The 22,060-nt window shown below is 39.7% G+C and overlaps 5 protein-coding genes across 5 annotated transcripts; 3 read left to right on the top strand and 2 right to left on the bottom strand.

Moving 5' to 3' along the window:
• Window positions 1-344: 344 nt before the first annotated feature.
• LOC108839368 (probable UDP-arabinopyranose mutase 5) lies at window positions 345-9,052 on the bottom strand. Its single transcript, XM_018612141.2, has 2 exons — window positions 8,705-9,052; window positions 345-1,431 (listed from the first exon to the last, which is right to left on the bottom strand). Exons 1-2 carry the CDS (start codon window positions 8,759-8,761, stop codon window positions 433-435), a joined length of 1,056 nt encoding a protein of 351 aa, XP_018467643.2. The 5' UTR covers window positions 8,762-9,052; the 3' UTR covers window positions 345-432.
• Window positions 9,053-11,099: 2,047 nt separating this feature from the next.
• On the top strand, window positions 11,100-12,104 carry LOC108840980 (CRIB domain-containing protein RIC4). The gene is made up of 3 exons (XM_018613773.2): window positions 11,100-11,257; window positions 11,348-11,476; window positions 11,793-12,104. The coding sequence occupies exons 1-3, from the start codon at window positions 11,137-11,139 to the stop codon at window positions 12,002-12,004; spliced, it is 462 nt and encodes a 153-aa protein (XP_018469275.2). The 5' UTR covers window positions 11,100-11,136; the 3' UTR covers window positions 12,005-12,104.
• A 617-nt stretch (window positions 12,105-12,721) lies between these two features.
• LOC108842779 (tyrosine-protein phosphatase DSP5) lies at window positions 12,722-14,516 on the top strand. The gene is made up of 5 exons (XM_018615802.2): window positions 12,722-13,177; window positions 13,367-13,460; window positions 13,726-13,783; window positions 13,875-13,918; window positions 14,021-14,516. Exons 1-5 carry the CDS (start codon window positions 13,017-13,019, stop codon window positions 14,288-14,290), a joined length of 627 nt encoding a protein of 208 aa, XP_018471304.2. The 5' UTR covers window positions 12,722-13,016; the 3' UTR covers window positions 14,291-14,516.
• LOC108842780 (uncharacterized) lies at window positions 14,504-15,469 on the bottom strand. The gene is made up of 5 exons (XM_018615803.2): window positions 15,381-15,469; window positions 15,104-15,241; window positions 14,964-15,014; window positions 14,806-14,857; window positions 14,504-14,715 (listed from the first exon to the last, which is right to left on the bottom strand). Exons 2-5 carry the CDS (start codon window positions 15,218-15,220, stop codon window positions 14,588-14,590), a joined length of 348 nt encoding a protein of 115 aa, XP_018471305.2. The 5' UTR covers window positions 15,221-15,241; window positions 15,381-15,469; the 3' UTR covers window positions 14,504-14,587.
• Window positions 15,470-15,655: 186 nt separating this feature from the next.
• On the top strand, window positions 15,656-21,598 carry LOC108842778 (F-box/kelch-repeat protein At3g13680-like). The gene is made up of 2 exons (XM_057002938.1): window positions 15,656-15,936; window positions 20,529-21,598. Exons 1-2 carry the CDS (start codon window positions 15,721-15,723, stop codon window positions 21,456-21,458), a joined length of 1,146 nt encoding a protein of 381 aa, XP_056858918.1. The 5' UTR covers window positions 15,656-15,720; the 3' UTR covers window positions 21,459-21,598.
• Window positions 21,599-22,060: the final 462 nt, after the last annotated feature.

Below are 22,060 nucleotides of genomic sequence, written 5' to 3'. Positions count from 1 at the left end.
TATTTTTTTAACAAAGAAATTTTACTTAAACATTCTAGTGAATAGTAGTGAAATTGTCATTTTAACATATTCAAAATCTTAGTTAAATACTTCTTAAAGGAAAATCTTAGTTAAATACACCCTCTATGTTTATAATTCTACAAGACTGAAACCGCATAATCAGTCAAGAACCCGAAGAAAAAGATAAGCAATAGATATCATTGTCATCGAAGTTAACAAGATGGGTTTCACTTCTTCAGTCAAGGTTTAAATTATTGAAATCTCATAAAAACATGCTTATAACTAGATTTTTTTTTTTTTTAAAAGAGGGAAAATAAAGATGATGATAAATCCCTGAGATAACACTCATTGGGAAGATAACACGCATTGGTTTAAAGATGATGCTTATAAACGAACCTAACCTCGGGAAGATAACACTCATTGGTTCAACTTCTAACCGCTCGAATTAACCGAACTCCAGAGCTGGACCCACTTAACCATAGCATCAGCAGCCTGCGTGAAGGCATGATCATCTGAACCCAACTGCTCTCTCACCGCTTTAGCAAGCTCAACCACACAATCCTCAACGGTAACCGCACTCTCAGGCAACTTCAAAGACTCAAAAAACGGAACACTCTTCTCCATCAGCTTCATCCCTTCCCACTTCTTCTTCAAACTCTCCACCGCATCACCTCTCTCGTTCCTCCACACATAAGGCAGTCCAGTTTTCACACCATACCCCAAATGATCTACGATATGTTTCAGACACATCCCACACCAAACATCCTCAAGCGTCTCCCATCTCACTCTCCCTTCTCCAGCTATCCTAAGCGCAGGCACCAAAGCCGGACCCACCAACTCACGGTTAAAAGCGATGTTGATCCCGCTTATAGGCAGCATAGCCTTTAAAGGTACAGTCATAACCGCATCGACGTACGAAGTGTTCCTCTGCTCTGTCTTGAGAGCTTGCGTCGGAGCATCGAGATCAGCCAAGTTAAGCCAAAGCCCACAAGACGCAGCACAAGGGACACCGCTCCTAAGACTGAAAGGGTACCCACGCACGAAATCAGCTCCCTCGCGATAAGGATCGTACAGCGTATTAAAGAAGAGAGGCGTGGCGGGTCTCTCGAGGTTGTCCACGTGCTGAGACACAGCATCCACCAGGAACCCTTTGGGGTCTTTAGCCGGGACGCAATCGTCATCTATGGAGACGATGTACTTCTTTTTAGACACGAGGTAGCCGAAGTATCTGCAGGAATAGCCAGAGAACATGGCGGTGGTATCGGATGATCCCACGACTTTTTCCATGTCGGTCTTCGAATAGACGTCGACGTCGAAGCCTTGCGGGATGTTGAGTTCTTCTTCCTTGAGCTCGGGGTCTTTGACGATGATGAGATGGAAACCGGTGAAGAAGGGTCTCCAGGTGTCCAAGAAGGGTGTGAGGTCAGCGTTTGTAAGCTCAAGAAAAAGAGCTTGATCGTGTGAGGAACGGCACGAGGTGTTACGCATGAAGATTCGTGTGTGACACACTGTGACGAGTTTGTTATTGAGTAATGACGTGGCAGATACTCATTAACTCTAGGATATTGCTTGAAGATCAAGTAAAGAAGAATTGGAAAGATTTGGATTCATCGAGATATTAGGAAAGAGAATATTCGGTGGGGACTACTTAACTAGATTGCGTATGGGCAAGTTTAGGTTAAGCACGTCATTGTAAAAGCTAGAGCAAGAGAGTTGTTCTTGTCGGCTACAGAAATCAAGCAATAGGTTTTGGCGTTGAGTTTCTGTAACTTAGAGCTTAGGAACTGGTCCGTCGCTAGTCGTGTGTGACTGAGCTTAAATCGGATTAAACAGATCTAGGAAGATTGTTTAAAAGGTTTCTATAATACAAGAAGTGTTCTTGAAAGCTCTGTGTACGGTTCTTATTTACGTGTCTCTGAACTTTCATTTGGTATCAGAGCAGGAAACCTCTGTGGTATCAAATACTACTAACAGGTTGAGGTCTTGCGGATTTCATGGACACCATGAAAGAACTGTTACACATTCACAAGCCTATTATGCTTGACAGTACCAACTTCGGGCACTGGAAGGTTAGGATGCAACACATCATCAGAGGAGTTGATGAAGATGCTTGGACGTCTGTAGAAGATGGTTGGGTTGCGCCTACTGTCATCATGGAGGATAAGTCTGTTGGTCCAAAACCTAAAAATCAGTGGACTGATGGTGAGAAGAAAGCTTCGAAATTCAACTCCAAGGCTCTGACTGTCATATTCTCGTCGGTGGATGTTGAGCAATTCAAGATCATACAAGGATGTGAATCTGCAAAGCAAGCTTGGGATACACTCATCAACCACTTTGAGGGGAACACAAGTGTGAGAAGAACTCGTCTTGATCATCTTGCCTCCAAGTTTGAAAATCTGAGGATGAGTGATGATGAGCCGATTGAGGGGTTCATATGCAAGATCAGCGAGCTGGCAAGTGAAGCATCAGTCCTTGGTAAGAAGTATGAAGAAAAGGACTTGGTAAAAAAATTGTTGAGATGCTTACCGCCACGATTCGAGGCATACAAAGCAGTCCTTACACTTGCTGTAGACACAGATGAGATGAAGTTTGATCAACTCTCCGGAATCCTGAAGGTACATGACCTTGAGAAGAATGATAGGCAAGCTACAAATCAGAAGAGCATCGCCTTCAAAGCTGAGTCTCATGATAGCCGTGTCACCAAGATTGAAGAGAATCTCAGCTTAATAGCTCGAAACTTTAACAAGTACATCAAGCGCATGGAAAAGGGTAATGGAAGATCGAGTGGTCGGTATCAACGGAATGACAGTGAAAGAAGCAGTTCTCAGAGCTCAAGACAGGAGTCTAGCAAAAACACCAAGAAGTGTCATGAGTGTGATGGTTTCGGTCACTTTAGAAGCGAGTGTCCTCTAGCTAAGAGAAAGGAGCAAAAATGCATTGAATGCAAAGGCATTGGTCATAATCGCAGTGAGTGTCCTAGTATCCTTAAGAAGGAGAAGTCTCTTTTGAGTTTTAGTGATACTGAATCCGACAGCGACACTGAAGAAGGAGAGCTGCATCTAAATTTCATGGCATTGATTGGTGAAGAAACTGGAAAAGCAACTGATATTGACAGTGAGGATGATGAGGATTTCGAGCACGATCTTGAAGCTGAGTACAAGGATCTCTTTAACAAGTTCTCTGATCTTAGTCATGAGAATCTTTCGTTGCTCAAAGAAACTGCAATGTTAAAGGCTCAGATTAACATACTGGAACTTGATCAGCCCTCTGTCAAAACAAAGGAGTACTCTATTGACAGGGAATCTGACCAAGAAGTACTTGCACTTAAGAGAGCTATGACAGAGAAAGAACGAGTCTGCAAGGAAGCTGAAGCTCACGTGCAAAGGCTAAGTGATCTCTTGACTATGGAGACCGATCGAAGCAGATTACTTGAGAGTCAACTCACTGAGAATCACAAGAAAATTCGGATGTTATCAACGGGTACCGCATCTCTTGATCACATACTGACTTTGGGACAGTGTCCAAGTCACAGCACTGGACTGGGATACAAGGGATCTACCTCCACAACGACAGAAACAAAATTTGTGAAGGAAGCTCCTAGGGAAGAAAGGAAACCTGAAGGAAAGCCTACTCATGCTGAAAGGAACAATCCTGTTATTCCTATACCAAGAAGACGTGGAAACGGGTGTCACTTCTGTGGAAAACGAGGACACAATGTCAGGTTTTGTTACTTTCGAAGAAGTCAGTATGAGAGAGCTTGGAGGTTGAACTTGTGCTTCACAGAACCAACAGCCTATGGGTATGTGTGGATAGCTAAACGAGACTTATACCCAAACTACAAGGATCGCACTCCCTCAGTGTCACTCACCATCCGTGCTGAGTCACACACTGAAGTCAACCATGATCTTGTCTGTAACTTCGTGAGGATACAAGAAGAAACTGAAATTGTGAGTCATGTTGCGTACACCTCAGCTGAAGAAGCATCACAGACACAACTTCCTTGGTACTTTGACAGTGGTTGCTCGAAGCATATGACTGGAAACGAAGATTATCTTGAGAAACTTGAACTTATCAGAGGTGGAAAGGTTACGTTTGGAGATGGTGGACAAGGTAAGATTCGTGCTATTGGGATTACCTCCAGATCGGATGTACCTAAACTCTCAAACGTCTACTTTGTTGAGGGACTCAAGGCGAATCTCATCAGTGTAAGTCAATTGTGTGATGAAGGATTGGAAGTAATCTTCAACAGCAAGGAATGTCGTGCCATTGATGCAAGAAACAATGTTGTGTTGAGAGGCATTCGCTCAGGGAACAACTGCTATCTTTGGAGACCTTCAAACGTGTGTTTTGCAGCTTCGGAGTCTAAACTTGATCTATGGCACAAGAAGTTGGGACATATGAATACCAATGGGCTCAGCAGACTTGTAAGTGCTGAAGTGGTAAGAGGCGTTCCTGACTTGGAGAAACAAACGGATACTGTATGCGGAGGATGCTGTCAAGGAAAGCAAGTCAAAGTGCAACACAAACAAATTTCAGAGATCAGATCTACACGAATATTGGAGCTGGTTCATATGGATCTTATGGGTCCGATCACCCCTGCAAGCATTGCTGGTAAGCGATATATCTTTGTGATGGTTGATGATTTCTCCAGGTACACCTGGGTTGATTTCTTACGCCACAAGTCTGACGCCCTTGAGAGTTTTAAAATTATGGCTCTTCAACTCAAGCAAGACAAGGGTGGAATCATTCAGATTAAGAGCGATCATGGTGGTGAGTTTCAAAACGAAGAGTTTGATAAGTTCTGTCACAGTCAAGGTATTCGTCATCAGTATGCTGCACCTAGAACTCCTCAGCAGAATGGAGTTGTGGAAAGAAAGAATAGAACACTGCAAGAAATGGCGAGAGCTATGTTGTGTGGAAATAGTGTTCCATCAGGCTTCTGGGCAGAAGCAATTAGCACTGCATGCTATGTGATAAATCGAGTCTATGTCAAGCCTAAGACCAAGACTACGCCATATGAGATCTTCAAGGGCAAAACCCCAAATCTGAGTCACTTGCATGTATTTGGATGCTTATGCTACATTCTGAATGACAAAGGACATCTTGGAAAATTCGAGGCAAGAAGCGACATAGGTATGTTTTTGGGATACTCAGTAAACAGCTCTGCCTACCGTGTGTTCAACCAACGCACCAAGTTCATTGGTGACAATGTTAATGTTGTCTTTGATGACAATATTGGATTCTATGAGGCTCGGGTAACACAAACTATTGAGGGTGTCACACAAAGTCCGTCAAAAGAAGCTGAAAGCGAAGGGCAAGATGAGCCTGAAGACAATGATGACCCTGAGATGACTAAAGTCGATCTAGACCAGAGCAAAGTGCATAAGAATCATTCCTCAGCTGATGTCATTGGAGGACTATTTGATGAAAGGGTTACACGAAAGAAGCAAATTAACTTCAAAGAGATGGTTAAGATAGCATCCTTCATGGCCAAGATTAATACCTTGGAGTGTTTCGTCTCTCAGATAGAACCAAAGAATCTTCAAGAAGCCCTGGATGATGAATACTGGACAGATTCCATGCATCAGGAGCTTGAACAGTTTGAACGGTTAGATGTGTGGGCGCTAGTTCCTAGGCCAGATGGAGTAAACGTCATTGGAACTAAGTGGATTCACAAGAATAAGATAGATGAAGAAGGTAATGTGTTTCGCAACAAGTCAAGACTGGTTGGTCAGGGATACACTCAAATTGAGGGAGTGGACTTCGATGAAACTTTTGCTCCTGTAGCTCGTCTTGAATCAATCCGGCTGCTCTTTGGAATGGCTTGCAGCTTCAGGATCAAACTCTATCAGATGGATGTCAAGAGTGCGTTTCTGAATGGTATCTTAAAAGAAGAAGTTTATGTGACACAGCCTAAAGGATTTGAGGATCCACACTTCCCTGATCATGTCTACAAACTCAAGAAAGCCCTTTATGGACTGAAACAAGCTCCACGAGCTTGGTATGAAAGACTAACCAACTTCCTTATCAAAGCCGGTTTTCAGAGAGGAGGAGTTGATAAGACTCTGTTCATAGGGGAGAATGGAAAGGATGTCATTATTATTCAAGTGTATGTGGACGACATTATCTTTGGAAGTACGTCACAAGCTATGGTGGATGACTTCGTTCAAACTATGACAAAGGAGTTTGAGATGAGCATGGTTGGGGAGCTCAGTTACTTTCTCGGACTGCAAATCAAACAAATGGCGGATGGGATCACCGTATCACAGAGCACGTATGCAAAAAATCTCATCAAGAGGTTTGGGATGCAAACTAGCAAAGTGGCCAATACTCCAATGAGTACTACTACCAAGCTGTCTCGAGATGATGATGGTAAGCCAGTGGATGAGAAACTCTATAGAGCAATGATCGGCAGTCTTCTATACCTCACAGCTAGTCGACCTGATCTGTGTCTGAGTGTTGGAATTTGCGCTCGCTATCAAGCACGACCAAAGGAATCACACATGAAGGCTGTCAAGCGTATCATCAAATACGTGAAAGGAACTCTGAACTTTGGTCTTCATTATACCTTTGAAACTAATGAGAATCTTGCAGGTTTTTGTGATGCAGATTGGGCAGGGTGCTTAGATGACAGACATAGCACATCTGGAGGTTGTTTCTTCCTTGGGAACAACATGGTGGCGTGGCACAGCAAGAAGCAAAACTGTGTCTCCCTTTCCACTGCTGAGGCTGAATACATTGCATTGGGAAGCTGTTGCACACAATTGCTCTGGATGCGACAAATGCTTGTTGATTATGGTATCATATCTGATCCCATGCCTGTCTATTGTGATAATATGAGTGCAATAAATTTGTCTAAGAATCCAGTTCAGCATTCGCGTACCAAGCATGTGGACATACGACATCACTTTGTGAGAGAGCTAGTTGAGGTGAGAATTGTGATTCTGGAGCATGTATCAACAGAGAAACAACTTGCTGATCTCTTTACAAAACCATTGGACCACAATACCTTCCTAGGTCTTCGTAAGGCCTTAGGAATCGTTGATCTCTGAATAGGTCCTGTCAGAAGAGGAGAGTCACGAAACATACATTGTACAGGCTAAGTTATACTGCTGCACCATCAAAACCTTGAGTCATCAAGTTCACTCTCGAGAATCATCTTCCATGAGTTCAACACCCACACTCTTAGGTTCACTAAAGAAAGACACTCATCTTGGATCAGGATGCTATCACATTTTCGTTCTGAGTACTGATCACTGTCTGGATTGAACGAGGAAACACATGAGAAGCTGAGTGTATGAGAAAGGAGAAACAGGTGTGTTACACAAAGAAAAATCTGAGTCACTCAGCTACAAAAGCTTAAAGAAAATAAGGCCTGGAATGATAGATACTCGGGTTGGAGCTGGATGCCACAACATTTTGACTCTGACCACGATCACTGTCTTGACTGGGCAGAGAAGATCTCAATTCTTAGAGATGGCTCGACTTGGATTAGGGTGTTACCCCACTTTGTTTCTAAGCTCGAATACCATCTCATTGCACTGAGTTGTTGATCGTACTCTTGAAGAAAAGTTAGTCAAAGTTATATGTCGAGTAGAAGTGACAGGCACAAGAGGTTTACAATGTGTTTCCAGACATGACTAATAAGTGTTGGTGTGGACTTGAGGATGGATGATTAACGGGAGTGAATCTCGTATGTGACAGCTACTCGGCTGAGAAAAAGCTACAGACTTGGGAGGACTCATTGATTTCACTAAAGTTTTTTTTGTGGTAGTTGACTAAGCTTGTGCAGCGTATTTTGGGTCTCTCCTCTGGACAAAAAGGCATCATGAGTATGTCTAAAATGGTTACTGTTATGTAAAGATCGTTTTTGATACTTTGCTCCTTGAATTTCGGATCTCTCTCTCGGGCTCTCACATGGTGGTAAGTGGTGTCAAGTTCACTTGGTTAAAAGTTGATGATGAGTTACAACTTGTTTCATTCTTGATAATTTTGTTTGTCATCTCTGTGATTATTGGGTCTCTCTGCAATTGGCTAATATTCATTGTGTTACTGATGTTTTTACCTGTATGTGCACCTAAGCAGGGGGAGAAGTTCTCTGGCAAGGATGATTATGTTTCGTCTATGTTGTTGCTCGTGTTATTTGTCTTTGTCTGTACAGGTGGCTTAGGTTGTCACATTCAGATAAAAAGGGGGAGAATGTAAGCTCAAGAAAAAGAGCTTGATCGTGTGAGGAACGGCACGAGGTGTTACGCATGAAGATTCGTGTGTGACACACTGTGACGAGTTTGTTATTGAGTAATGACGTGGCAGATACTCATTAACTCTAGGATATTGCTTGAAGATCAAGTAAAGAAGAATTGGAAAGATTTGGATTCATCGAGATATTAGGAAAGAGAATATTCGGTGGGGACTACTTAACTAGATTGCGTATGGGCAAGTTTAGGTTAAGCACGTCATTGTAAAAGCTAGAGCAAGAGAGTTGTTCTTGTCGGCTACAGAAATCAAGCAATAGGTTTTGGCGTTGAGTTTCTGTAACTTAGAGCTTAGGAACTGGTCCGTCGCTAGTCGTGTGTGACTGAGCTTAAATCGGATTAAACAGATCTAGGAAGATTGTTTAAAAGGTTTCTATAATACAAGAAGTGTTCTTGAAAGCTCTGTGTACGGTTCTTATTTACGTGTCTCTGAACTTTCAGTCAGCGTTAAGAGCGCCAATGACGATGTCAACCTCGTTCTTGTTTATCTCATGATCCAAAGACATGTTTGATCTTTTAAGCAATAATATGAGATGAGGTAATAATCTTCAAAAGCTTTCTGCTGCAGACACATCAAAAAACTTTGTCAGAAAAAAACACCAATAGCATCAAAAGAAAAGTACAATCTATCCATAAGCAAAGCTAGAAAACAGAAGTACTGTATGAAAGCTGAGTTGTACAAATATTACATAAACAGAATCTAGACTAAAACACGATAAAACATAATAGCCTATATATAAACTAATCAAGATATAATTCTCATTCTCAGCCAATTCATGATCACATGATCAAACAAAGCAATACGCAGAAGTTTAATAATATAGATACGGAAAAGGAAAAAGGGTTTGGCTTGGGAGAGAAGGAACCTGACTCGAGTTTGGGAGAGAATGCAGCCAGGTAGGTCCCAGGTTTTTTCTTCGTTCAGAGGGATAAACACGAATCAGTGGGGGTATATTATGCATTTGATTATTTATCACGTTTCTGTTGAATTGGTCCAATCACGTCTCGCGCATTTGCTGCTTCCTCCCGCAGTTTCCTCTTCGATCGTGCTTTTAAGGTGCGTCAAAGTGTCAATAAACCCAAAACCCGAGTCTAACCGATTGGTATGATGTTGGTGATTAGTTTTATACTTTTATGATTTTACCCGGTTTTGGGTTTGGTCTAAACCGGTGCTAGTTTTAGTTTTATGACTATCAAATTCTAAACCTCCATTTTTAAACCACTGTAATGGTCTTAACATAAAGCTATAAAAAATTGTAGTCAATTATTGTGATGGCTAGCTCTCTAAACTTGTACTATGCTACAATATACATAGAGAAACAAAAAACTATAGAAAAGAAGGCCTTGTATCATAACATTTGGTCAGAATAGTCTTCAAAAGAAAATGTTACATATTTTTATAATAGTTTGCTTTGATTCCAAGTGGATGTAACATTTAATGGACATTTTAATCATTTTTGTCATCATTATACACACATTATAGAGTTCTTGAGTATTCATTATAAACTCCATCTAAAGTTAAACTATTTCTCTATAGGATTTTGTAAAAAAAAACATAATGAGAAGTGAACTTTTGCTTTTGCGATGGAAAACTTTTTAAAGATTGTGCAATAGTCAACTAAAATTAGAATAAAATTTGATCTATGGGAGGCATGTGCAACCTACATAGTTATCAAATTGTTATAATTGATTTATGATACCATAATTTTTTATAAAAATTGTTTGAAATACCAAAAGTTAGATACTTATTCAAAAATACACTCACTATTTTAATATTTGAGCTAAGGATGATATAATTATTGTTTATGGTTTAATATTTAGGAGATGGAGTTGAATTTAAAAACTTCTATAAATAATTCTTCAACATTTATAAATAATTTAAAAGAGCTAGTTTAATCTTTTTCGTCACATATTTAAGCATTTATAAAAACGATTATCAGGAATGTAAATTTTAAAAGTGTTATCTAATACTATGTTATAAAATTAGAATTCCTCTAATTTTTATCATTTATAATTTACAAACGCGTATTTTGGATTTTATTATAAAAATGTGTAGATGAAGAGATGTTAAAGGAGCTTCTTACTTCTTAAACAGATTCTATATCTTATATATAAAAGTTGGTTTATCAAAAATACACAAGAAAAAACTTTTCGAATTGTTGATTCAGCGTCAAAAATGGTTTAGAACCAATGATTTATTATCTAATGGATTTTTCCGTTCTAATATTCTATGAGAGAGTTATCAGTATTTATCAAATTTGTTTCTATTTAACGGAACACTATTGGATTGAGTGATTAAGATATTATTGAAAAAAAAATAGTTTTTCTCGAATAAAATGAAAATATGATTCATGTAATGTAAGGAGAAAGATTTCCAGATTCGGGAAGATATATGGCTATGAAATAGGGACTAAGTGGATATATACGAGAAACTTAATAATAAACGAAATTTTAGTCATTCTCACAGTCACGTTGTAATTCTTACATAATGCATATATATCATGATTTAGAATTTGCCATAAACTAGCTTTCAAACTGTCATATATAGTGCAAGTGCTACGTCACCAGATAAAACAGTCTACCAAACAGTAGTTGAGCTCAGTGCAAAAAAAGAACTACCATAACTAAAGCTATCACTTTCTTCTCTGGCGAAATACAATTTCATATGCACACGTAAACATCATTGTGACTTCACAACAAAGTCGGAAGAATAGATAACACGACCACTACCAAATTATATTCTAACAAAGCTTACAACAAAACAAAAGGCTAATTAGTTACGCTAAAACATTTGGTGGGTTGTCATTTTCATAGTACATACGTTACACTCATATACTTGTATATAAATATAAGTATAGTAAAAGGAAATGCTTGGCAGAAAATGAATAGGATGGAGAGACTTGTGGTGCTTCCTTTCTCCGTCGGATGTATATCCGACTCAAGTGTTGCCGTTTTATCTCCTCTCTCTAAGCCTCATCATCATCATCATCACTCTCCTCAAGGTTCGATACATATATACATATGTTTATATGTACATATTGAATTGAAATCTCATGTATCTTCTGTGTGATCTCTTGATGTGTTTTCAAAAGGGATTATTCGTGATCAGGAAGAGGAAGAAAACATGACTGCATTCAAATTCCTTGCGGTTTCTAAACCGGAGATTTCTACCGGTATTAACCGGCTTTTCAAGAGCTTCAAGACCATTTCTCAAATCTTTGGTAATCTAATCTAAAATTTTCCATTTAACGATACTTTACGCAAGAAAATAGCAATAGAATCAGAAGGATACGTGTAGTGTCAACACTAATAGTCTAACACTTCATAGATCCATTTTTGTAAGCTTTTGCTTCATATGACTTATATAGTTTCCTTAAGGCTTTTTCTTCTTCTGAAACACAGTTTCCTTAAGGCTTTATTTTGCCAAATTCATATAATATTTGTCTTAGGTGGTATAAATTAACAATATATTTTTCGATGATTATCTCTAATAATATTATATATTATATATATACACTTTGAATATCAATATTGTAGCTTACAAGGAAGAAGAGAGTGAAGATGGAGAGACGTCAGGGATGGAGATAGGCGTTCCAACAAACGTAAAACATGTTTCGCACATTGGTTGGGAAAGCGGTTTTGCAGGTCCCGGTAAAGGATGGGAAGATCTCATACCTCCGGAGTTGCTTGCAGCTGCCGTCGCTACAAAAGAAGACATCATTAATCCTCATCTTCATCAAACTTCATAATTTATCACTCCCTTTATTTATTTTAGGTTATGTTTTGTACACGAATCTAGACATATTTTGATACATATGGGGAATATCTGATCTATGACACATTTTATGATTTGCCGTGCATATAGATCTTTTTAATACTAAAGTAGATATATATATATATATATATAGTGATTATATATTTTGTGGATGTGCAGGGTCTTCATTTTGTATATACTAAATAATATGAATATTTAAATATACTTAAGTAGAATACCTTATAAGATAAAATCACAAAGATCATCATATTATTTATGTTTTGCAATTTTATTATATTAGTATTATAACACTAATTAGTTGATTTTAAATTCATTAAATCAACTATTTTTTAGAGGAAATTATAATTTAAACAACTTTTTAAATTTACTTTAAAAAGATAACCATTTTCATAGATATCATAGATTTGGGATAAAAAATTAACCCTCTTAAATTATTTATAGATGTTTAAATTGTTATTTATAAAAGTTTTACTAAACTCTAGACAATAATCATCCAATCATAAACCTTAATATTTATGTATTTTTGAAAATGATAATCAATTGATAGTATTTCAAACAATTTTTTTTCAGATTCTACCAAATTCCTCTTGTATAACAAACCGTTGATTCCTAAACCAACAATGACCTGTGGGACCTTAATCGAATCTGCGGGGGAAAAAGTTAACAGAAAAAAAAAAACTAAAAATTGACTTTAGCAGTCAAAATAAATTCGTAGGAGGAATTTGCCAATCAAGGACTACAGAAACAGCATAGGATGTGACACGTGTCATAATCTGGGAGATAACAGAGAAGAAACAAACATTCCCTGATTAATAAAATCCAAAACCTCAGAGGGTCCATCCAACGTAGAACAGCAAATCTAAACAAATGGCGGCGGTTTTTCTCTTTGCTTGCTTTCTCGTATTGTCTCTGTCTCCCAATTAACGAGATTGTTGTTTTTGGTTTTTGTCGAATCGGGAGACTGTGTAATTGAGAGAGATTGATTGATGGGTTCGCATTTACTAATGGATGAGGATGATGACAACGGCGAGGTTTTGATTGCGCCGCCGAAGAATTTCTGGAAGGTGGAAGACGGAATATACCGTTCTGGGTTTCCTCATCTCGAGAATTTCGGTTTCTTATCGACCCTCAATCTCAAATCCATCATGTAATTAGATTCTGAATCTCTTTGGGCATTAAAAATAAGAATCTTTGACTTCCCCCACCCCCCCCCCCATCCTTGTCCTTTGTTTATTTTCCTTATTTAACTTTCACTCTCATACCCTTTTTCAAACATTTTGATTACAAAACATGTTTTCTGTGTTGTGTTTTTTTTTTTTGTAATTCTGGAAAACAGCTACTTGTGTCCTGAACCATACCCTGAGGAGAATCTCAAGTCTCTTGAGTCCAACAACATCAAGCTTTTCCATTTCGGTATCCATGGCAAAACGGTATGATTTAACCGTTTTATTCATTGGATTGAATCTTATGAGCTCGTCATTGACATTTAAGAAGACCCTTTTCTTGTTCCTATCTCTTTTTTTTTTCTTGTTCCTATCTCTCTGTACTCTGTTTGTTGGCTTATATAAAAGCTTAGTTGGATCATTATTATCATCTGGATTTGCATAAGCAAGAGCACTTAAACAATTGCTTGTTTCTGTTTTTATATTATGCCTCTGTTTTCTGAGTTTTGGATTGTTTTTACCGCCCACATAGGATCCTCCAACTCCTATGCCAAAGGATACAGTCTTGAGTGCTCTTAGAGTACTTGTTGGTAAGGAATCAGAAAGAGAGCCCCTTTTATGTTTTGTATTATCTTCTCCTTTTAGATGTCTCATTAGCTCCTTCTGTTTGTTTGCTTACAGATGTTAGAAATCATCCAATTCTCATCCACTGTAAGCAAGGAAAGGTAACAACAACTAAAACCCCAAACCCCCTTCTCCAAGTTTCATAAGCTTTTTTGGGTTGAGGTCTAATGGCGTTTCTGTGGGGTTTGTTGGCTAAATTTCAGCATAGGACAGGTTGTCTTGTGGGGTGCTTGAGGAAAGTTCAAAACTGGTGCTTATCATCTGTTCTCGAGGAATACCAGAACTGTGCCGGTTTGAAATGGAGACAGAGAGATTTGAGGTTCATAGAAGAGTTCGATGTGCTCGGATTAAGACAGTGCCTATACAGCATAATCTATCAGTACAATGGCTATGGTCTCAAGAGGAGAAAGCTTCTGTATCAAGAAGAGAATGTTGTCCAAGAACAGCAGAAACCACAAGCCACCAAAGGGTGAAAACAAGCTTGAAATCGGATTGATATTGTTTTTTCTTCTCTTTATTAGATAATGATTCTTTACATTTGTCGTTCTTAATGATGATGATGATGATGATCATTCTTTTGAGTTTAGGGTAGTTGTTAAAACCTCGAGAAAACAGAGGATTTGATTTGTTTCTTAAGAAACTAACAAACACATGTGGCGTTTGCTTTGTTAAGTATATTCTACAAATCAATAGAAAACTCAGAGATACTCTTTTCCCCGTGGCCTTGTTTCACTTGGCATAAAGTTATATAAACTAGAAAGATGTTATTTTTACAAGGTGGTTGCTCTTGTTTCTCCATCGTCATTATCTAATGCTAGCCTAAACTTAAGAATCTTGTGGAGCTTAGCAACAGGTTCAACGGTCTTGTGTGGTGTCTGGTTTTCAGCTGCTGGAACTTCTGAAAACCAAAAATGGGTTAAGGAATTTATTTGAAACAAATGTTCAATAGTGTACATGTTTCTTTTAGAGCCAAGTTTGTGAACATTACCCTTATCTGAGAAAGCAAGACATGTACCAATTGTCTCCAAGTATTCTCCAACCTTATTTTTTGGGAAGCAAACGAAAAGAGAAGAAAAAGAGATCAATTCTAAAAGCGAATTAAGAAGAAGAAGAAATGTTTTTTAATAGTTGGAAGTTAAGACTAACCAGCTTGATTTTCCCATCAATGGTCAATATGGGATTCAAAGTATCCAAACCCTGAGTGAGCATTATTGAAAACAAATTAGATATATGATATTAAATCCCCAATAGACAAAAGAAGTAAATAAGAGAAATGGAATGGTAACTGAGAGAGTAAAAGGAGCGTCTGAAGGGATGTCAATGTGCCTCGAAACATCGTCAAGATCCATCAGAACATATTCTTCTTCCTCTTCTTTACTCACCTTCCCCGATTCATCACTCATCTCTCTCACTCTGATAAATCCCTAAAATTAGAAAACAGAAAACTTTTAAAAGCTAATTTTTATAATTTCTGCATCTTTCATTTTCTAATCGCGTTTAGACTCTTCCTTATTCTCCAAATCTCTCACTAGAAACAGAAAATTATGTTGAGAATGGGCTCACCTTTCCCCTTAAATCGATAAAGCTATGTTGATTCGTGCTATGTCGCGTCAATTGGCTCTGCTCTCTTTCTTCGTGTAAAATTGGCGACACTGTGACCAAAAAAAAAAATGACGACACACACACGACGAATAAAGACATACAATATAGCCCAAAAAGCCCATCATACCGGGCTGCTTTGAAGCTATAATGGGCTTATAATTCTGGTAACAATCATACTGGGCTTCTAGGTTTTAATATCGTTAAACTTGAAAGGTGTGAATCCAAGTACTGCAAGAGCAAACAACTGATCGGGCAGAGCAGAGCAGAGCAAAGAAAGAAACCCTAACTGAAGCTTCGAACGATGAAGACAATACTCGATCTTCCAGAGAATCTGGTAGAGGACGAGATCTTCTCTAGGCTGTCGATTTCATCTCTGAACTCAGTGAGAACTACCTGCAAAAAATGGAACATTTTACTTAAAAACCAGATCCTTTTGGGTGAAGCAGCAGAAAGAAGAAAGAAGCACTTCCTGATGCTGGACTCGAAGTCAAAGAGGATCTGTTTGATGAACTTCGACCTCCTCTGTAACACCCGGTTCATCCTCACTCGATACCGGCATGTTACCAAACCACAATTGTGTCTCAAAATCCGAAAAAAAATCTCAAAGTCGAATTTCATATAAATAACGAAATAAATCCATAAATCCAATAACTCATATACTGAAATTATCGCTGAAAATAATAAAATATAAGTCTGAGAATAAAACAAATGAAAACGCCTAGAAACACCAGCTGTCCGATCAGTCTCCTATTCGTCCATCTCACCTGAAAGGGAGGAAAAATGAGGGATGAGTAACAGGGGAGTCACTCAGTGAGGTATGGGATGCTAAGCCCGAATTTCATTGACTTAGACAGAACACTCTGAATAAATATAATTTAATCCAAACATGTGACAAGCACGGCACCTAAAGTACCCATAAATCAAACAATGGTCCTAGCGGGATACACACCCGCTGCCCAATAAAAGGCCAAAAACCCCGCCGACAAAGTGCTCGGTAACACACGCCCGTAGACGATTTATCGATCTCGAAGCCTTGGCACAACAGGTCGACTAAGCTGTGCCGCAGCATCTCCACATCACATCATCAAATCATCAAATCCACTGGTCTCCGGCCGGCACACAGAATTACGTCTCCGTGGTCGGCTAACATCCAAATCATCTTAATATACTATTTAAATAATTAATAATCAATTACAAAAGACAAGCATTGTTGAACCATCTAGCACCCTAGTTCCGGTTTAAGCAGAGAACCTACATAGCTAAACAAGGAAAGACTGACTCAATTCACACAGACTGAACACATCAAAACTAAACTATACTTATTCAAAGTCCTAGGTCGTGTACGAGAAATTACGAGAATAGCCCTCACCTTAGCAACTGGCTGGAAGGAACAACGGAAGATGGTCAACCGAGATCAACTGCAACACGAAGGTTAACGACTTTTCAGGATCTCAGGAAATAAAGTTTCCAGAAATGGAAACTTTCCTTAAATAGAAACTTTCTTAAAATGGAAACTTTCCTAAAATAACGGGTTTCCTAAAATAGAATTCTCTAAATAGATTCCTATAACTAGGAAATATGGAGGCGACAAACTTACTAGAAAAACCGCTGGAAACTCGATCGGAAATCTCGCCGAAAGCTTGCCTGGAAATCCCACCGGAAAAAAAAATTCACTAGTGACTGATCGTTGAATAGTTCAACAACTTGTCACGCGCAAAGAATATTTTAACTTGATGAGAAAAAAGAGAAGGGATGGAGCCTCTTATATAGGGCAAGGGAAGAGAGGTAAGTTTCATCAACTTCCAATGTGGGACAAGGTAAAAAAAAAAAAAAGGGTTTTGGGTTTTTAATTGTAAAATGAGAAACAAATGGGCTTTGCCCTAGATTAGGGTCGTTACAATTATTCCCCACTAATAAGGAATTCGTCCCCGAATTCAAATACTGAGCTGAGAAAGGAAACAAATGTCTTCAACATGACTTACCTTTTTTTTTAGAAAAGATTCTCTACTAGTTACACTCCAAACTATGCGGTCCTCCATATCAAATAAGGTGAATGCTCTCACACTAAACTGTCAGTGATCTTAAACACTTTTCTTTTCTTCTAAAAACACATGATAAACACAAAGGACATCATCCAAAAGCATTAATTATCAAATTGAAAAGATGCGTACCATCAGTCGGCTTAACTCTCTCGCAGCCTCCTACTGGAAATACTCATGGATCGGTGGCTTGACGCTTAGGCGGTGGTGGAAGTGTGGCATGTCCCCTCGTCGGACACTCTCTCGAAATATGGCCCGGCTGATTACAGTTGTAACAATTCATGTTTGTTGCTGCTGGTGCTGCAATATGTCCAGCGGAAGTCGCATCAACTGGTCTAACCCGACAAAATTTCGCAATGTGGCCAAACCTCCCACACTCAAAACACTTGGCACATTCTCCCCTATGATGACGATGACAACGAGAACAATACGGTGCCTCTGACTGATCCCCGGTCCTCCTCTGAGACTCTGTAGTCCTCTCAGGTTTAGGTTGAGCAGATTTGAGAAGTTTCTGCTCCTCTATCCAACCTGCTTCCTGTTCAGCTGCTTTCTCCACCAAGTCTCCCAATCTGTAGTAAGTGACGACATTACACCTGTTGCGAATCTCCAAACGCATCCCATCCAAAAACTTCCTGATCAACTCATCTTCAGGAATACCACTTCCAACAAACCTGCGAAGGTGGTTGAACTTAACCTCATACTGCTTGATCGACAAGTCACCCTGGCTCACATGCTCGAAATCCCTCTTCTTTCTATCCATAGCTTGTTTCGGAAAGTACTTCTTATCAAACTCCTCGATGAAATCTTCAAAAGTGAGAATGTCAGGCCCATGGTTCAATCGCACTCCCTCCCACCATACCAATGCATCTCCACGCAAGTACTGCATAGCCAGTCTAAGCTTAAATTCTGGGGGACAATCAATATTCTCCAGCTTCCGTTGCAGACTCAGTTTCCAATCATAAGCAGTTGTAGGATCCACTGTTCCTACAAAATGCTCCATACCCATGTTCTTCATCATACTGGTGAGTCGGTAATACCTCTCATCATGAGCTGGATAAACCTGTGGTAATGGCGGTGGAGGTGGCAGAATCTGCTGGCCTGGAACCTGTTGCAATTGTACCTGAGGAATCTGCGCTGCTGGAACCTGCTGCAATGGTATCTGAGGAATCTGCACTGCTGGAACCTGTTGCGCTGGGACCTGCTGCGCTGGGACCTGCTGCACTGGGATCTGCTGTGGTGGAACCTGAGCGGCAGCCAACTGGCGAGCAACTTCCTGTGCGGCTACTCGGGCAGCTTCCTGTGCAGCAACCCGAGCTGCTTCCTGGGTAACCTGCTGAATGGCAGCCTGAGCAGCTTGCGTAGCTGCTGCCTGAACCATCTGCATGAGTGCAGCCTGATCAATCTGTGGGGCTACTGGCGGCACACCTTCTGTCTGAACATCCACTGGGGGAGCCTGGTCATCTACAACCTCGCGAGCATCGACTCTGGCTCTAACGGTGCGAGTACGCTTAGCTCCTCTCTTTGGCGGCATCTGAAAGGGAGGGGAAATGACAAGAACAGTCAATAACGGAACATTATCGAACAGAAAGGTGTTTCTAAGTTTTAAAAACCGTTGAAAACTTTTTATATCTTTGAAAATCAGGTCCCTTAACCGGCGTCCCGGGTCAGGGCCGAGACACATCCCCGCTCTGATACCAAATTGTAACACCCGGTTCATCCTCACTCGATACCGGCATGTTACCAAACCACAATTGTGTCTCAAAATCCGAAAAAAATCTCAAAGTCGAATTTCATATAAATAACGAAATAAATCCATAAATCCAATAACTCATATACTGAAATTATCGCTGAAAATAATAAAATATAAGTCTGAGAATAAAACAAATGAAAACGCCTAGAAACACCAGCTGTCCGATCAGTCTCCTACTCGTCCGTCTCACCTGAAAGGGAGGAAAAATGAGGGATGAGTAACAGGGGAGTCACTCAGTGAGGTATGGGATGCTAAGCCCGAATTTCATTGACTTAGACAGAACACTCTGAATAAATATAATTTAATCCAAACATGTGACAAGCACGGCACCTAAAGTACCCATAAATCAAACAATGGTCCTAGCGGGATACACACCCGCTGCCCAATAAAAGGCCAAAAACTCCGCCGACAAAGTGCTCGGTAACACACGCCCGTAGACGATTTATCGACCTCGAAGCCTTGGCACAACAGGTCGACTAAGCTGTGCCGCAGCATCTCCACATCACATCATCAAATCATCAAATCCACTGGTCTCCGGCCGGCACACAGAATTACGTCTCCGTGGTCGGCTAACATCCAAATCATCTCAATATACTATTTAAATAATTAATAATCAATTACAAAAGACAAGCATTGTTGAACCATCTAGCACCCTAGTTCCGGTTTAAGCAGAGAACCTACATAGCTAAACAAGGAAAGACTGACTCAATTCACACAGACTGAACACATCAAAACTAAACTATACTTATTCAAAGTCCTAGGTCGTGTACGAGAAATTACGAGAATAGCCCTCACCTTAGCAACTGGCTGGAAGGAACAACGGAAGATGGTCAACCGAGATCAACTGCAACACGAAGGTTAACGACTTTTCAGGATCTCAGGAAATAAAGTTTCCAGAAATGGAAACTTTCCTTAAATAGAAACTTTCTTAAAATGGAAACTTTCCTAAAATAACGGGTTTCCTAAAATAGAATTCTCTAAATAGATTCCTATAACTAGAAAATATGGAGGCGACAAACTTACTAGAAAAACCGCTGGAAACTCGATCGGAAATCTCGCCGAAAGCTTGCCCGGAAATCCCACCGGAAAAAAAAATTCACTAGTGACTGATCGTTGAATAGTTCAACAACTTGTCACGCGCAAAGAATATTTTAACTTGATGAGAAAAAAGAGAAGGGATGGAGTTTCTTATATAGGGCAAGGGAAGAGAGGTAAGTTTCATCAACTTCTAATGTGGAACAAGGTAAAAAAAAAAGGGTTTTGGGTCTTTAATTGTAAAATGAGAAACAAATGGGCTTTGCCCTAGATTAGGGTCGTTACATCCTCCGCAAAGACAAAGACGATGGCGAACCATCTATAAAACAAGTAAGCGTACTTGCTCAAATCCAGATCTCCAATGTGTTTCAGTGCGATGGTTTGTTGCTATGCGTCCTTGAGGATGATAGCTCTAGGCTCTTGGTATGGAATCCTTACTTAGGACAAACCACGTGGATCGAACCCAGACACAGTAGTTTCCATAGTTCAGACAGGTTTGCTCTCGGATACGACAACAACAACAACAACCACAAGATCCTGAGGATCTCTACCAACGAAGAACACGTTTTAGGGTTCGAACTCTACGAGTTTAGCTCGAGTTCTTGGAAGGTTCTTGATGATGTCACAAGCGAACACGTTTTATGGTCTCATGCACACGGCGGCGTCTCTTTGAAGGGAAACACTTATTTTCGTGCGAGTCCTGTAGCTTCCTTCCTCTGTTTCGATTTCACAGCAGAGAGCTTTGGACCGCTTCTCCCTCTCCCCCCGTCTCATTCTTACGATGGATTGCATTTTCTGTCTTTCTCTTGCGTTAGAGAGGAGCAGCAGCTCGCTGTGCTGTATCAGCACTGGCAGACACGTCAGACGATCGAGATCAGCGTCACGGATAAGATTGGTCCTGACGTTGTGTCTTGGACAAAGTTTTTGAGAGTGGTCACTGACTATTGGGTTGACCCTTCTGCTGGGAGTTTTCTCGTTGACGAGGAGAAGAAAATTGCTGTGGTTTTCGTTCTAGAAAGGGTCGGTGCCAGTGGATGTCTCTACCAAACTGCTCACGTCTTCGGACAAGATGGATACTTCACATCTGTGAGAATCCGAGAAGCTCATGAACTCGAAAACAAGGTTTCTTCTCCGAATACGATTACGAGACGTTTTGCCCCAGTGGTGTGCTCTTCGTATCTTCCAAGCTTACTGCAACTCAACCAACCAGGCTAATGTGGAAAGAATGCGATTGTAGTACATTTTCATCATCTTCTCTCGGATAAATTGTTAATTATGTGCGTTTATATTTTGAATGTTTTGGCCTCTCTTTTGAGACTGTTCATGTCTCTCGTGATATGTAATCAGATTCATCCTCTACTCACCTTTAAAACTGATTAGTATATATATGATTATATGTTTGGTTCCTGTGAAAAAAAGAAAAAAAAGCAGACAACTGATCAAAAATGAAAACAGAATTATCCTTATCACCAACAAGAGCAAACACTCCCAAGTCGTCGAAATGTAAGATAATAGTATTATGTAATCTGGTCCATTTTTCAATTGGATTCGTTTAGAATAAAATAGAGCACTTATGGATCGTGAAGCTGCACAAAGCACAATGAGAACTAGATTCTTTCTTCGCGTTTTTTAATGAAAAGAAAACAAAAAAGCATCTAACAAGTGGAGATGCTTTGAAAGCTTAAAAAGGAAGCAAAAGCAAGTCCCGGCATTTAAAGACAACACAAGCTAAATGTTTCTATCCAAACTTTTCAGACATCATTCAAATCAATTAACTAATCTTCTGTTTTGTTTTTTTTTTTTACACGAATTGCAGA

The sequence above is a fragment of the Raphanus sativus genome, chromosome 2 (assembly GCF_000801105.2).
Source record: "Raphanus sativus cultivar WK10039 chromosome 2, ASM80110v3, whole genome shotgun sequence".
Lineage (NCBI taxonomy): Eukaryota > Viridiplantae > Streptophyta > Magnoliopsida > Brassicales > Brassicaceae > Raphanus > Raphanus sativus.
Note: the sequence above shows the minus strand (reverse complement) of the source record. Positions and strands in the feature narration are given on the sequence as shown.

Coding starts and splice junctions, on each gene's coding strand:
- LOC108839368 (XM_018612141.2), bottom strand. CDS start 8,761: ATGTCTTTGGATCATGAGATAAACAAGAACGAGGTTGACATCGTCATT. Junction 1,432..8,704: donor ACATCGTCATTGGCGCTCTT/AACGCTGACTGA, acceptor CTTGAGCTTACA/AACGCTGACCTCACACCCTT.
- LOC108840980 (XM_018613773.2), top strand. CDS start 11,137: ATGAATAGGATGGAGAGACTTGTGGTGCTTCCTTTCTCCGTCGGATGT. Junction 11,258..11,347: donor TCATCATCACTCTCCTCAAG/GTTCGATACATA, acceptor TGTTTTCAAAAG/GGATTATTCGTGATCAGGAA. Junction 11,477..11,792: donor GACCATTTCTCAAATCTTTG/GTAATCTAATCT, acceptor TCAATATTGTAG/CTTACAAGGAAGAAGAGAGT.
- LOC108842779 (XM_018615802.2), top strand. CDS start 13,017: ATGGGTTCGCATTTACTAATGGATGAGGATGATGACAACGGCGAGGTT. Junction 13,461..13,725: donor TCGGTATCCATGGCAAAACG/GTATGATTTAAC, acceptor CCGCCCACATAG/GATCCTCCAACTCCTATGCC. Junction 13,919..14,020: donor TCCACTGTAAGCAAGGAAAG/GTAACAACAACT, acceptor GCTAAATTTCAG/CATAGGACAGGTTGTCTTGT.
- LOC108842780 (XM_018615803.2), bottom strand. CDS start 15,220: ATGAGTGATGAATCGGGGAAGGTGAGTAAAGAAGAGGAAGAAGAATAT. Junction 14,858..14,963: donor TTGATGGGAAAATCAAGCTG/GTTAGTCTTAAC, acceptor CCAAAAAATAAG/GTTGGAGAATACTTGGAGAC. Junction 14,716..14,805: donor TCTTGCTTTCTCAGATAAGG/GTAATGTTCACA, acceptor TTTGGTTTTCAG/AAGTTCCAGCAGCTGAAAAC.
- LOC108842778 (XM_057002938.1), top strand. CDS start 15,721: ATGAAGACAATACTCGATCTTCCAGAGAATCTGGTAGAGGACGAGATC. Junction 15,937..20,528: donor TCTGTTTGATGAACTTCGAC/CTCCTCTGTAAC, acceptor TAGGGTCGTTAC/ATCCTCCGCAAAGACAAAGA.